Genomic DNA, 15,751 nt, shown 5'->3' with positions numbered 1-15,751 from the left:
GGGACTGCTGGTCTTTTAAACAAATCACTAATGGGAGATAAGTGGTTAGTAAATAAACCTCTGTGGTTTGCGCCTCATGTCCTATGTGCTCAGGACTAGAGGGCTCACCTTATTCTCTTCCATATTTCCCAGCAACCTTGCAGTTACCCAGGGGCAGGCAGCTGGTATTGGCAATGCAATGTGAGCAGATGTAACATGTGTTACTGCAGGCTGAGGTATGGAGGAGCCCAGTCCTGATGTACCAGTCCCACTTTCCCCACAGTGGTGACTGAGAAGGTTGTGTATATCAGATGGCTGAGTTACATGGGGTAATCAGCCTGGTACCTGAATGCAGTGAGGGTCAACACCCACTCCTCCCAACCCAACCATGCTGGGCATGCAGCATGAGCAAGAGATAATCTTTCTTGCATTAAGCCACAGACATTTCAGGGTTAATGTGTTACCTAGCATAACTTAGCCTACCCTGTTATGCCCCATATCTAGCCAACACGATTAAATCTCTTATTTTTGGTTGGTGTGCCGGGTCGCTCAGCTGGTTAAACATCCAATTCTTGATTTCAGCTCAGGTCATGATCTCACAGTTCATGAGTTCAAGCCCCACATCGGGCTCTGCACGGCCTGCTTGGTATTCTCTCTGTCCCTCTCTCTGTCCCTCCCCTGCTCACACTCTCTCTCTCAAAATAAATAAATAGAGCTTAATTTTTTTAATCTCTTATTATTGGTTAATTGCTATACATTAAATCAGAGCATTATTTATAATCTTGTCTTTCAGCCTTAATTCAAAAAATTCGATTTGATTTTTAAGAGATGATGTTATTTAGATATAAGCATGGGCCACATTGCTTCTATAACTGCTTATTTGCTTATATCACATTGCTTATATCATGCTTATTTAGAGCCACTGTGAATCCATATTGATTAAAGTAACAGGTTAAAAAAACAATAATAAAAAGATAAAACCAGGAGCCTGGTTATCTCAAGACTTGATATTTAGTCCTAGCTCCAATGGTCACTATCTGGGTCAAGTACCTTGCCTTTTAGAACCTCTCTTTCTTTATCTGAGGTTTAACCAGATGATCTCCTTTAAGTATATTTTAGCTCTGATATGTTACACATAAAGTTATATTCTAAATGTTTAGTAGCGGGGGGGGGGGAACTGCCATTCAGGATAAATGGTTCAGAACTCAAATCTATATGAAAATCATTCCTCTTTTTGGGACTTTTGGTGATTTTGCTAAGTCAGGTCCAGATTCTGTTCTGGAATAGAGTGTGAGAGGGATGCCTGGGTGGCTCAGTCGGTTAAGTGTCCGACTTTCAGCTCAGGTCATGATCTCATGGGCTGTGGGTTCGAGGCCCATGTCAGGCTCTATGCTGACAGCTCAGAGCCTGCGGCCTGCATCAGATTCTGTGTGTGTGTGTCTCTCTCTCTGCCACTCCCCAACTTGTGCTCTGTCTCTGTCTCTCTCTCAAAAATAAACATTAAAAAAAAAAGGAAAGAAAGAAAGTGTGAGACCACAAAGGGCTAAACTCTGCATAACATTGTAAAAATGTGTTTCTTTTATGTGGGGGGCAGAGAGGAAGGCAGGCAAGATCTTAAAGTAGTTCCCCCTCATCTGTGATTTCACTTTCCATGATTTGTCACTCACAGCCAACTGCAGTTTGGAACCAGATGATCTTCCTTCTGAGGAATCATCATGTCAATAATAGCCTAACACTATGTCACAACACCTACATCATTCACCTCACTTCGTCTCTTCACGTAGGCATTGATGATTTCACTTCATCACAAGAAGGGCGAGTGCAGTACAAGATATTCTGAGAGAGAGCACATTCACATAACTTATCACAGTATATTGTTATAATTGTCCTATTTTACTATTAGTTATTGTTGAGGATCTCTTGCTGTGCCTAATTTATAAATTAAACTTTGCCATAGGTATGTACGTATGTACGTATACGAAAAAACAGTGTATAGAGTTGACCCTGAACAACACAGGTTTGAATTGCATGGGTTTACTTATATGCAGATTTTTTTTATAGTACAGTCCTGTAAAATGCATTTTCTCTTATGATTCTCTTAGTATTTTCTTTTCTCTAGTTTCCTTATTGTAAGAATACAGTACAATACACATAACATACAAAATATGTGTTAATCAGTTGTTCATTGGTCAACAGTAGGCAATTAGTAATTAAGTTCTGGGGAGTCAAAAGCAATATGTGGATTTTCAACTATGCTGGGGCTTAGTGCCCCTAACCCCCATGTTGTTCAGGGTCAACTGTATAGGGTTCGGTACTATTGGCGGTTTTAGGCATTCACTGGAGGTCTTGGCACCTATCCTCCTTGAACAGGTGGGACTACTGTATAGGGACGTGGAATAATTAAGGGATTAAGAGGGAACTGGCAAAGAGAAAAGTTAAAAGGAAAAGAAGTCTGTTTCTCCTATGTAAGGCAGATAGGGCCAATGATAATCTCAGTGGGGTAGGTGGGCTGCCCCCAAACGTCTGTGGTGGGAGAGAAAGCCAGAGCGAATCTCCTAGAAGCTGTGAAGTCCCCCAACCATTGCTACTAAGAGCATGATCCAAGGGCCAACAGCATGAGCATCACCTGGGAGCTAGTGAGAACTGCAGCCTCTCAGGCCCCACCCCAGACTTACTGAATTAAACCCAGCATTTCAAAAGATCCCTAGGTGATTCAAATGCACTTTCCATTTGAGAAGCACTGCTCTTAAACCATTCCAAGTTCCTTTTTTCTGCCCTTCCTGTTTTTCCAATAGAATTTTTTCAAATCTGAAATCCAGGTCTGCCATGTGTCACCCAGTAGTTTAAAAGGTGAGTTTGAGTGTCCAAGCGTGGAGGGGAGACAGTGTAGACCTAGAGAAGCAGTTACGAATGGTTAAGAGTTGTCAACAAATGTGGAGCATCAGGAATAGTTAAGCAGATGGAGGGGACCAATCACCAGGCTGGAATTGTGGAATGTGAGTTTCTCAGACATTCTTGGAAAAATGAAGCTGGGAAATCCCATGAAAGACTGTCACTTGCTACAGTTGAATATGGAAGCTTGGACTGGACACCAAAGGCAAGCATGACCCCTACAGGGAGGACAACTTGCGTTACTTGGGTAACAGCATTGACTCCAAAGCTGCCTGCAAAATTACTGTCATAGACAAAGGTGCCTACATTTTCAAGTGGAAGCACAGGGAAATTTTGGCTTTGTAATATTAAATACTGTTTCTGTTTGGCATGCAGGCATTTTAGGGACGTCTGCATTCACTATCCCTGGTAAACTTATATCCTTTAGTCACAATGGTAAGGAAGCAGGGAAAAGTGATTTTAAAAAAGTATTACACTTTTTTTCTTGTTCTTTTTAAATTGTTTTATTTATTTTTAATTAATTAATTTTTAAAATTTACATCCAAGTTAGTTAGCATATAGTGCAACAATGATTTCAGTAGTAGATTCCAGTGATTCATCCCTTATGTATAACACCCAGTGCTCAAAAAAAAAATTATATATATATATATCTTTATATATATATGTCTTTATGATATATATAAAGGTATATATATATATAAAGATATATATATGATATATATAAAGATATATATATGATATATATAAAGATATATAAAGATATATATATATATATAATATATATATATATATATATATATATATATATAAAGATAAAGCATTTAAGTCTGAGTCTTGCTGATTTTTACAGACTGCTGTGGGTTTTTGTCTTTGCCTTTTTAGCAGGATTTTTAAAAAGTTATTTTTGGACTAGTATTCACGTAATCTCTTTAGGTAGCCCTATTTGAGTATAAATGATAATTTAGGTTTTGTCCCCTTACAAAAGAATTAAGTTTTGAAAGAAAGTGGTCTCAGTAATCAGTATTACTGATCAAAGCCACTTTGACCTTATAAAAACCAAGGAAGGAAAATAACTTCAGAAAGTATACTGACAGCAATAGATATAAGTTTTTAATTTTTTTGGATGTATTAGCTCCAGTTTTTTGATATATTGACTTTATTATTTATTATAGTTATAATGTTTAGTTATGGCAGAGCAGCTTAGTAATTTTTAAACCCCGTGTTCTATAATTAGTCTACCTAAGTGTGATTCATAGCTCTAACACACTAGCTATGTGACCTAGGGCAAGTTGCTTAACCTCTCTGGCCTCAGTTTCTTCATATGAAGAACAAGGGTGATAATAGCCTACCTATCTCATTAAAAAAAAAAAAAAAAGATTAAGTTACTTAATGCCTTACATAGAGCATTTGCTCAAATATCTTATTGACTATTGTTTGCCAAGGCAGGGACAAACAAGGTTCATGGAATTAGTGCTGATTAGGAAAAATACTTTTAATTCTATTTTTGTGAATATTCTTCCTTTGTCCTAAAAGTGTTAATACTTACAGATTCTCCTTTTTGACCTTTAGGGCCAATGGACCCTGGAAATCCCGGTTGTCCAGCTTCACCCTTTTGAGAAAAAGCAGAAGAGTGATTTTGCATGAGATCAGATGAGTACTGTAGTGACTCTCAGATTCAAGAGTGATTGTGCTCCTTCTGGCCATGGAATTTACCTATTGTCGTCCAAGGAGGAGTTCTGAATCTAGTTATACTATTTGCATAATCATGTATTTGTCAGCACTTCACAATGCCTTTAGCTCTTTCAGAAATCCATAATATTCATAATGATATTCAAAATTAATGTGAAACAAATTATTTTTCAAGGAAAGATGTTCAGAGAAGAAAAATATATAATCTTGTCCTGTTTTGCCAAAAAAAATTTGTGTGTGTGTGATCTTAAAGACATCAGATTGTTTAACTGACAATAATCCAAGACTCATTTTATCTCAGACACTTCTTTCTTTTTTTAGGCGGAGGAGTGGGGAGCCATGGGAAGAAAAGGGAGTCTCTCAGCTGTTTCCAGCATTGATATAATCACTTAAATGACTGGCTGTGGACAAAGAAGACATTCTTGTCCATGTGGTAACAGCAGCTTAGGAATGTATAAGATGTTCTGGTCAGAGATCTTGAAAAGGGGTTTGTATGTGACATATAAAAAAGTACTTTGAGAAAATACAATTTAGAAATAATACTGTGGGAGGAAAACAGATCACTAGTCAGACTTTGGAGGATCCCAGCATTGTGCTTCCTTTCAGCATCTACCAAGATCCTTGAATATCACATTATGGTTAAAGTAAATACAGTCACTGGAAGTATGTTGGATTTTTTTTTCCAACCTCAAAAGTGTTTTTGCAAAATGATGTTCACCATGGTATTTCTGGGCATATACCTTTTTCACCTTTCTTACACATTTTTTTATTTTGAAAAAAATATAGAAAACATAAAGTCAAACGTGTCAAACCTCTGTGTACCAGGTACCCCAAATGAAAGTAATAGAAAAATTTGCAATCTAAGAAGAAATTTCCTACATTTCCCCTTCTATTTCTGTCCCAGAGGAAGCCACTCTCTTGAATGTAGTGTTTATATTTTTCAGTCCATGTTTTTTCACTGTTACTGCACATATGTAATCATAAACAATTATATTATTTGATATTTAAAACAAATTCCATAAATAGCTTTTTTTTTGTATATGATATCCTATAACTTGCATTTTACCACTCAAAGTTGTTTTTAATATCCGTTCCTATTGATACATATAGATCTAGTTCACTCATTGTAACCACAGGACAGCATTCTATAATGTTACTATATACCAGGGTTTACCCAAGCCCCAATGATGGGCATTTGGGTTGTCTCCAGCTTTTCTTTATTATAAACAAATGCTGTAGTGCACATCTCTATATCTTCCCCCTTTTATGGATGTGTTTATCTGTTTATTTTGAAGCCTCAAACAACAGTCCACCCAAAATACTTCAAATAAAAATTTATTACAGTCCCAAAAATGTTGGCTTATTTCCACATTTCTATCTAAATCAATATCTTATGACTTTACACTAGAGGAAGATGGAGTTTGTCATGTGCAATTGATAGAGAAGATCACATTTTTCAAAAGGTTCTTCTAGATTTGTGGAATATATTTTTTAAAATTAATCTTGATTTTATTAATGTATTTTTCCTTCTTGAACCTAAACATTTAATGTACCATCACCAGTCTTATACTAACCACACTGTAGCAGAAACTATTCTTTTTTCTAGATATAATAAATTCTATCCAAAATAAGAAGAGGGAGAAATTGGTAGACACATTTAAAAAACCAACTGCTGTTGGTTGTAAAGAGAAAATAAACAACTGGCTTTGTCTGAGCATTAGGGTGTACAGAGTGACCATCCTGTTACTCATCTGGTAGGTGTTAAAATCCCCAGTGCATAGGGGCGAAGGAAAAACATGCCTAGTAGTTAGACTAATCTGCAAAATATAAAAGTAGAAATCAGGGAAGGGGTCTAGAAATCACTATTAAAGTCACATCTACCTGCTACCAAAGGGGAAGTAGAGGGGATTATATAAGGAATAAGAGTAATTATATTCAGAGCTGCTATATATTTGAACCCATGTAAATAAGTCTCCATTGAAATGTAGAGGAAGGACCCAGTAGAGGCATGGGTCCATCTCTCTGAGTGGTACTTGGTCAGGCTGGACTTAGAGGAAATCTTAGGGACCTATTCCCTCATATAAAATTCTGTAAACAAAAGCATTTCATATCTGAATCTTAGACACATGAGGAGTTGTTTTTCATATTTAAAATGAATGTTCAGTGATTTATCACTGTGGCTAGCAGTTGAAAGGCAGATGAATTTACTGAGCTTCAGGAAAAGCTGTCCTCTAATTTGACACTTTCAAAGCTATTTGAAAGGCCTGGTGCTATTGAGGCTTAGTTTTTTCCTCCTGTCAGTTGGCCCCAAAAGATACCTCCTAATTTCATAGTAGTCCTTAGATGTGCTGCTACCTTATTCCACTGTCTATATAAAGGAGTAGTTCTCCTCAACCAATCTGTAAACATGTTATTCCTTCACCACATTCTGCCAGTCTCAGGAAAGCTGTAGAGCAGGTATCATCATTTTAACACTGGTCGCCTGGTCACATGGCTGCCATGGTCTCTACTTCTGGTTACTAGTAGCCACTAGTGTCCGTTGGTGTTTCTCCCTGTATTTTGGTGTTCTTGATACAGGATGTGGCCGCTAAGCCTGGGTTGATCTGTGTGTAGATTCTGCTGCTTGGGTTTTGGGTAGGCTGCTTTCATGATTCTATTTTGCGTTGAGAAGTGATGTATTCTACAGCAATAACAAATCACTTATGTGTTGAAGTTGTACTTCTGACTAAATCTTTTGTTCAATGATATAAATTGGGTCCTTTCTCTGTCAAAATTATGGTGGGAGGTGCAAAGATGAACAAGACCAGGTGTTAAGGATGGCAACAGCTATGAATACCAAAGACAGAGAAATGACACTTCGTGAGAAGAAAGTCTGGAGTGAATGAGTGGAAAGGAACAAATCTTTAGTGGAAGCTTAATATGTGTCAGGTATTGTGTTTTGGGGTAAGCTCATCTCATCTCATTTGATTTCAATCCGGCCATTAACTCTTTGTGTAGACACAATTATGCCCATTTAATGGATGAGAAAACTGATGCTCAGAGAAATGAAGTGATTTTCACAAGTAGTTAGTTAATGGCACAATGAATTTTGACCCCAGAGCCCATGTTCTTTCCACCACTCAGTGGTTCTCACTCCTGACTGCCTGTTACAATCATCTGAAGCACTTTTAAACATATTCCCTCAGACTTATTTACATGGGTTCAAATATATAGACTCGACACCAAGTCAACCACAGGTATGGGCTCCACAGCAAATCAGAGTCTCTGGGCGTAAAGCCTGAGCAGTAGTATTTTCTAAGAGCTCCCCATGTGATCTCAATGTGCAGCCAGGGTTGAGAATTACCAAGGTCCACTATAGGTGCAAGCAAAGATCTGTGAGGGCAGCTTGAAGGAGGTTTAAATTCTCATTATGGTGACCCATGAACAACATTATAATTTAAAAAATGAATGTATTGATTCATAACAGATACTAACCATTTAGTACCTTAGGTAGAGGTAGAGGTGACCTTACTCTTCCAGCAAGTGCTGGAAGAGTGTCTTTCAGTTTATTTTATGCATTATTTATTGGCAGAGTCTTTCTCCTGTTAATTAGAATTCTTACAAATCATTTCATATGTACATTTATATCAGGTACTGCATCAAGCTCCCTGTAGACTCTTCTAGGTTATTCCTCTGGGTGGGAGGAGGGAACAGTTATACCACTGGCTTTTTCTAATTCCACTTAAGATTCTGAAGCAACTAGAAAAGATTTTGAGCAATAGAAAAGGTCCTTAGAGTTTGAAATACACCTGTTTTACAGAATCAAATTTCTCATCATTGAGGTCTTAAGAATTCCTAAGTAACATATGTTTCCTAATGAACATAGCAAAACAGAAGCCAGCTGTTTTGTTTCAATAAATGAATCATCATTTAAATACTTTAAAAGTGCCACAGCACTCTTCTTTGCTCAGCTGTCCTATGTGACAAGCTTTGTGGCTTTCTTTCTTTCCCCCATTAGCCCACATGTGCGCAGTAGTAATTGCTTAAAATGTAATGTGTTTGTCACGGTGGTGTAGGAATTCTGTAAGCTATTTGATTACAGAAAATAATGCTAATGTACTACCCGTACAATCCTAGACACATAAATGCCTTATTATTGCTGTATAATCAATACTTTCTGGATATCTTTTTAAGAATGTCAAGGTTCTACTTATTTTTTTTGCAGAAAATTTCATTTTCAACGGTCAATTTAAAAGAAGTTTCTAGTTTCTGTTGAGACCATCTTTTAGCAATATTTTCTGGTGATAGATGTATGGTCTTTTGAATAGATTGGTTGCACTGATTTATAAGGCGCAGAAGTCATATTTTCTCGAATTCATGTCGAAATACCCTGCTCTCAATCAAGAGAATTTTTACTGGGTGAATGAATGAAAGTAGCACTCACAGGACACATTCCCTCGGAGTATTTTCAGACCTACTCATCTCTGTCTGTAGGTTTAATGTGCATTGTTTTTTTTTCCTGACAATGGTACATTCACACTGAATTCAAGGTCATCACAATTTCAGAATCAAATCAGAGTGAAACATCTTTCTGAATGGGCAAGTGAATCTGTTATCTTCACAGCTCACATAATTAAACCAGTGACTGATGACGAGGAGAAATGCAATAGAAATTTATTAGCATTTTAATCTTAAAACTGTTTTGAAATAATAATGATTATACATTATAAAACTCCACCAAAAAATGCCCCCATGATGGTTTATGTATGGGTACTTAAGATGACACAAAAATAGGGAGCCTGAGCCTGAGGCATTTTGCTAAAGGGGGTCTTCAATTTTTTTTTTTTTGCCACCTGCACAGATTCATGAAACATCGCTTTATGAATCAAAGCTTGTGTTCCAATTTCATTTCCCTTGTTCCAGCTATTTCCCCTTCCTCTTCCTTGTAGCCAACTGCTATTCAGCAATCTTCACTGAGGAGCAAATCCTCAGTGCCTAATCCCGCTGTCTGGTCAGGAGGCGGAGAGGTTTGCGCCCCCTGCAGGCCGGGCTCCCCAGGGACAGAACTCCGTGTGGCAGCAGGACTGCCCCTGACATGTGAATGCATAGGTAGATGTAAAACCCCGGTTGCTTTGTTCACTTTGGCAAATCTGATTACCTTCTCTCCTTTTGGGCTACCAGCTCCATAGTCACCAAGGTTTCCCTAGGTAAACATAAGACAAATATAAATACAAAAACAGTCCATGTATGTTTAATACACTCAGCCCCTGCATTAAAAATATAGTAAGATAATAGTGCCGTAACAGCTTTTTATGAATACCATCTCAATCATTTTTGCCTCTCTCACCTTCTGTGAAATATTCTTGAAAAACTCCAATTTTGGAGATACTATCTATCTTCTGTGACTTCCCCCCACAGGAGATGATTCGGGAGAAATACCACACCTCCAAGGGCAAACTGTCGTTACTCCAAATTAATGCCTGGCAACATTACTTGGTCACCAACAACTCCACTGACATGACTTTGTAACATTGTTAATGATATCTTTATTTCTCACTGTAACGGACTTTCCATTAATTAACCTCTTGGTTGCACTTACACTCTCTTGACTTGTATAATACCTCACTTTCCTAGTATCTTCCTATTTTTCTGACCTGTCCTCTTTCTCCTCACCTAACGGGTAAAGGTTAGATTTCCTCAGGACTTATGTCCAGACTCTTTTCTCTTGTGACTCAACATTTTCTCCTGGGCATACTTCTTTGCTCCCATGGCTTCGGTATCATCTATACAAAGATGGACAGTTTTATAAACCCAGCACACATCTCCTGAGTTTTGACCTATGTATCAAATTTTCTACTTGCTGTATACACTTGTAAATTCTAGAAAAAAATTTATATTCAAGAGTTTCAAATGGAAATTAAAAAATACAATAATACACACATATATGGGAGAGAGAGATGAGAGTATTACATCACGCTGTTAACATTCATTAGCCCAGAAGTGGGGTAATAACAATTGACTTCTTCCGAATGTATCTCTATAGTTACTTGTTAAAATGCATAGTAATTTCATTTTACAATTGAAAAAAATCAAGGAAAGAAAGAAAACCAAGGAAAAAAAGAAAATCTGAAAAATTTCCCTTCCATAGAAGTCTTCCTTCTTCACTCTGGCTATCATTGTTAACACTGCCCTCCTTCTTCTTCCTCAAGTCCCATCAGTCATCCAGCCTGGTTTCTCTGTTCCCCAAGTCTCTTCTCTTCACACTACCTGTCTTCACTCCAGGTAAGCTATCATCATGTCTTGCCAGGACTATTGCAGTTGCTCCCTAACTGGCATTCGATAATCCAGTCTTGCTCCCCATACACCTACATTTTCTATATAAAGTCAGAGAGATATCCTGAGCCCCTTCCTTCTAATCCTTTATAAAGCCATCAAAATCCCACCTGACCTGAACTCATTTTCCTCTACAGGATCATGGTAGCCACTGCTCTCCCTCAGAATTTCCGTCTGGAACAGCTTTCTTTTAGCTTCTCAAATGGAGAAAGGTACTTCCCATTTCACCCTTTAAGTCATCACTCTGTCCTCACCCTTTGTCCAGTTAGCAACTATTCATCATCCCTCAGGTCTCAAGTATTAGAAGATGCCATTCACGGAAGCCTCCTGTGGGTCTCCCAGACAGGTTCCCCTCTCATCTTCTCATTGGATATTGTAGTTTTCTTTCATAATACTTACCAATATTTTTAATTTTGTGTTTGTGTAAAGAATTTTGCATCTTTTACACTAGAATGTTGATGACCTGGAATTGAATGCGCCATTCCTATCACAGTACTTAACATACAGGAAACATTCAACAAATATTTGTTGAATAAATAAGCCTATAATTCGAATTTATGTGTTTTCTCATTAAAATCTTTTTATTAAAATACATGTGTTGGGGTGCCTAGGTGGCTCAGTCAGTTAAGCATCTGACTCTTGGTTTTGGTTCAGGTCTCATCATTCATTGAATAGAGCTCCACATGCTTTAGCATGGAGCCTGCTTGTGCTCTCTCTCTCTCCCTCTCTTTCAAAATAAATAAGCTTAAAAATAAAATAAAATATCTGTGTTGATAGAAAAAATTAAAAGTAGAGGAACTTTAAAAAAATGTTTATTTATTTTTGAGAGAGAATGCGAGCAGGGGAGGGGCAGAGAGAGAAGGAGACAGAGAATCCCAAGCAGGCTCCATGCTGTCAGTGCAGATCCTGATGCAGGGCTTGAACTCACAAGGTGTGAGATCATGACCTGAGCTGAAATCAAGAGTTGGACGCTTAACTGACTGAGCCACTCAGGCACACCAAAATTAGGGGAACATTTAAACAACAAAAATATCCAGAGGCACTCATTCAGATCACTGTTACTATAATTTGACATTTCAAATATGCCTTCCATGCTATTCATACTACTTCAATCAAAAATAAGTAGTTTATAACTGCTGTTACTGTTGGTCTTGTGACAGACATTTTCTCATTTTTTCCTATTTAACTTTCATCTGAAATGTCTAAATTGAAAATAAAAACTGTATTCTCAAAATCCTGAGCTGTAAATTATTACAGGGACATACTTGAAAATGAGATATGAAACCCTAAGACATGTACACACATACATAAAGAATCAGCAGTTCCAAAATGATAGGTCGCTTGGATGCAACCTGCATAAAACAAATTTGAGGCATTTTCTGATAATACTAGCCATTTGGACATGATGCCAATCAGTGTATACAACCCATCAGCACCTCTCCCTGGCTGTGTTTAAGGTAGGACATTTTTGGGAAAGCTGGAACATGCTTTGGTGTAAGACATGAGTTATCCAGAGATGGTTTTTGGATTGGGAGGTCCCATGCTCTTGAATTGCAGCGCAGAAGAGCACCCAAAGTGCATCTAGGTGAGATCATATTACAATACAGCATCTTGGTTTAGATCCCTCTCCCATCACACCTCTCAGCACCCTACAGGATATCAGAGACGCTGTGACTGGGATGAAAAACTGCATCTATAGCACCAGCTCATATTATTCTATCCATATGCTGTACTGTTCTAAAATCTTGATTTTTTTTTTTCTGGTGGCTTTTACACCCAGAGGAAAAACAGGGCTATTTACTGCCCATCAGAGCACCGTATGTTTGCTTCATTCAATAGCTAGACCAGGAAATCCATCTAATCAAGGATATTCAGCGGCCTCTGGAGCTGTCCTCCAATCTTGGGATAACATTAAGCAAGGCAGATGTGAACTTGAACTTCAGCAGCATTGACATGTGAGATCTTGCTCTCTACTTTCTCCAAACTAACTTCACCAGACAATTACTTGGCTCTACAGAAATAATAAGAAACATAGTCCTTGTGTTTCTGCAATCTAGCATTCTGCCACAGATACTGTTCTAATTTTACTAGGTCATTTGTACACTGGAGCCATGTCATTTGAACGGGTTCTCATACACCTTTTGAATAAATGTAATAGTTGCATCATTTTAAATGTGTTTATTTAAAAATTCCTGTGGTGATGTGATGAGGGTTGTGGTGTGGGGGTGCTAATCTGCCTGGCCATTTCAAGAATTTGAGTAGTCAGGGCTGCCTATATGGCTCAGTTGGTTAAGAATCTAACTCTTGATTTCAGCTCAGGTCATAATCTTGCAGTTCATGGGAACGAGCTCTGCATTGGGCTCTGTGTTGACAGAGAGGAAACTGTTTGGGATTCTCTTTCTCCCTCTCTCTCTCTCTGCCCCTCCCCTTCCTTGGCTCATGCTCCCTCTCTCTCTCTCTCTCTCAAAATAAACTTAAAAAAAGAGAATTTGGCGATGTCGGAACTTGTCCTCTGTTCTCTTATGGGAAGTGATGAGTGAGAGTTTTGAAACCTACGTCAGGCAATTGGGAAGACTCAAGCTATTACATGTGACTTGGAGAAGGTATTCTCTGGAAAGAAGGGGATGTACCTGGGCATGTATAGATTGGACCACAAGAGACAGTTCATAGGGAGGAAGACATAGGACGTTAGGATTTAAATTTGATTTCTGAATCTTCTGGGCCCAGAAGATTGGCTGCTGGGAGGCGCAGCATCAATCTCCAAAAGCTGAGACTGGTTCTCTGCAAATTGCACCGAGTGTGACGATGGAAGATCACACAACTGTGCATTTTCAATGTGGATCTTTAAAAACAATTATCAGATGTAAAATCCGCCCGTTCTTGGCCTCCACACATGATACTTTTTTCCCCATCTAGACTCTTGTGAGAAGCTCTGGATCCGATGGCTTTAGCAGTTGACAGAGCCTATCAAATTTTTATTAAAATTCCCAGAGTTAGAGACAATGAAGAGCAGTTTGCTGGATTGTGAGCAGATTTTCCTTAAGGGGAATATTCTCAGCATTGTTGCTCCGTGCAAACAATCTCACAGAGTGGGAGCAGCTGTTTGTAAATTATTTTTGTGATGGAGAGGGAAATCTACCTTTTATTCTTTGCAGCCTCAAGTGGGCGTGCAAAAATACACATAAACACATTTACATATTGTTCCCAACCTTACTCTTTAGTTTCTCTATTCCTTACTTCCTTTTTTCCCCATTCCCTTTTTGATTTGTGGGGACAAGGTCTCTCATACCTGAGCTTCTCCCTCCAGAAGACAGAAGGAAAATTATAGGCGAAAAGACCAACTCCTATACAGGGGCCACAGGACAATTCCCTTGCCTTTGAGGATTCCTGGGACTGTGGGCTCTTCAAGTTAGAATGGGGAGGAGGTGTGTCTGAGTCACCTGCTGCTTGTCCTCCCACAGGTGGCTGCTTCAGCAGAATCCAGGCTGCACAACTGGGAGCTGAGTTGCTGAGGTCCAGAGCTCAAGTGCAGACATTACATAAATCAATGCCAATTTAAAAGGGATGATTATTTTAACCTTGGAATGTTACTTTATATGTCTCAATACATGGTCCATTATTTCATATCTAAGAAAGTTTCATTTATGTTCCTCTGTCTCTTTCGCTCTCCTAAGCTACAGCCAGACCACCAGGCATGCAATGAAATGCAAAATGAAACCACCTCAGTATCCAAAACAGATGGGGCAGGTGGGTGAAGTCACTGCTAAATGAAAACACGCATCTCGCTGCTCATGGCACACTTGGCCCTTTCCTTTGTGAAGCTGTGGGTGGGGATGAAGTGGTTACCATCCAGAAATATTGGTCAGTGTAGGTACTGAGAACGTGGGCCCTACCTCCTCCAACCATTCTGGTGGGGCTCATCTAACAGGCCTAACTAACTACTCTCAGAGTGAAACAGAGTAAAGTTTTTGGGAAGCTACCTTCCATTAAATCTCAGATGGGTCTAAAGTCTTTTGATGCTAAGTGGCTATAGTGCATCATTTGGGGGAAGAAAAGCTATGGTCTCTCCTCTCTAACCAGGAAGACTCCAGCTTCAAAGCCACATTTTGAGCACTTGTGGACTAAATACTTGTGAGCCTCAGTCCTGTAAAGGCAATAAGGATACATAGCTGGAGTTATTTTGGGCCAGACAATAGCTAACTTCAAAGTACTACGAAGTTTGCTACTAGCAAGATTCTCCACTTGCCTGCTTTGGTCAGCCCCCACCCCCCCCCCCCCCCTTTTTTTTTTGAAATATAACCTTCAAGTTAAAAATTTACATTCTCAACTTTAGACTAAAATATAAATGCTTCATATGTCTTCATTTAAGGGGAAAAACTGACTCATCGGCAAGATAAACTATATATAGAAGTAGTGTTGGGAGACCTGTGAAGATGTGAGCTTTAAAAGTTTTGCAAGGGATAGCAAATATTTAAGTAGCTGAGTAGCAACTTGGTAAATTTTATACCAAAGGTGATAGTAATAGAGTGTGCTCTTTAAGTTTTTCTAGCTGACACTGTGACATCAGAGCCAACTCATTCTCATTATTTTGAAACATTTATGATAAATCCTGTTTTGTGACACTAGATGTCATTACACAAAAGCATTGTACTTTAACTGATTAATTTTAGATACGCTTCACTTTTTTTCCCACTTGTTCCAAGCCCTAATGTTTTAAAAAAGCCGGTATAGATCTATTCAGAAAAATGTTTAATAAAGAATCATAAAATATACCCCAAACATCCTTCCTAGTAGAATACTCCCTAGAAAACCTAAGTAAATGAGAAAATATAAGACAGGATCACTTAGGAAGTGTAACAAGCCTTCCACACTTTCCACA

At 38.5% G+C, this 15,751-nt stretch overlaps 1 protein-coding gene across 2 annotated transcripts in view; it reads right to left on the bottom strand.

The window, feature by feature from the left end:
- The window catches only part of COL19A1 (collagen type XIX alpha 1 chain), a 349,696-nt gene that overhangs the window by 71,505 nt on the left and 262,440 nt on the right, over positions 1 to 15,751 (bottom strand). For both annotated transcript variants that reach the window (XM_045057717.1, XM_045057718.1), the window contains exons 19-20: positions 9,698 to 9,742; positions 4,418 to 4,480 (exon numbers count right to left, since the gene is read on the bottom strand). In XM_045057717.1, the coding sequence (XP_044913652.1) occupies positions 4,418 to 4,480; positions 9,698 to 9,742 (108 nt within the window). The remainder of the gene's footprint in view (positions 1 to 4,417; positions 4,481 to 9,697; positions 9,743 to 15,751) is intronic.

This window comes from Felis catus, chromosome B2 (genome assembly GCF_018350175.1).
Source record: "Felis catus isolate Fca126 chromosome B2, F.catus_Fca126_mat1.0, whole genome shotgun sequence".
Classification (NCBI taxonomy): Eukaryota; Metazoa; Chordata; class Mammalia; order Carnivora; family Felidae; genus Felis; species Felis catus.
Note: the sequence above shows the minus strand (reverse complement) of the source record. Positions and strands in the feature narration are given on the sequence as shown.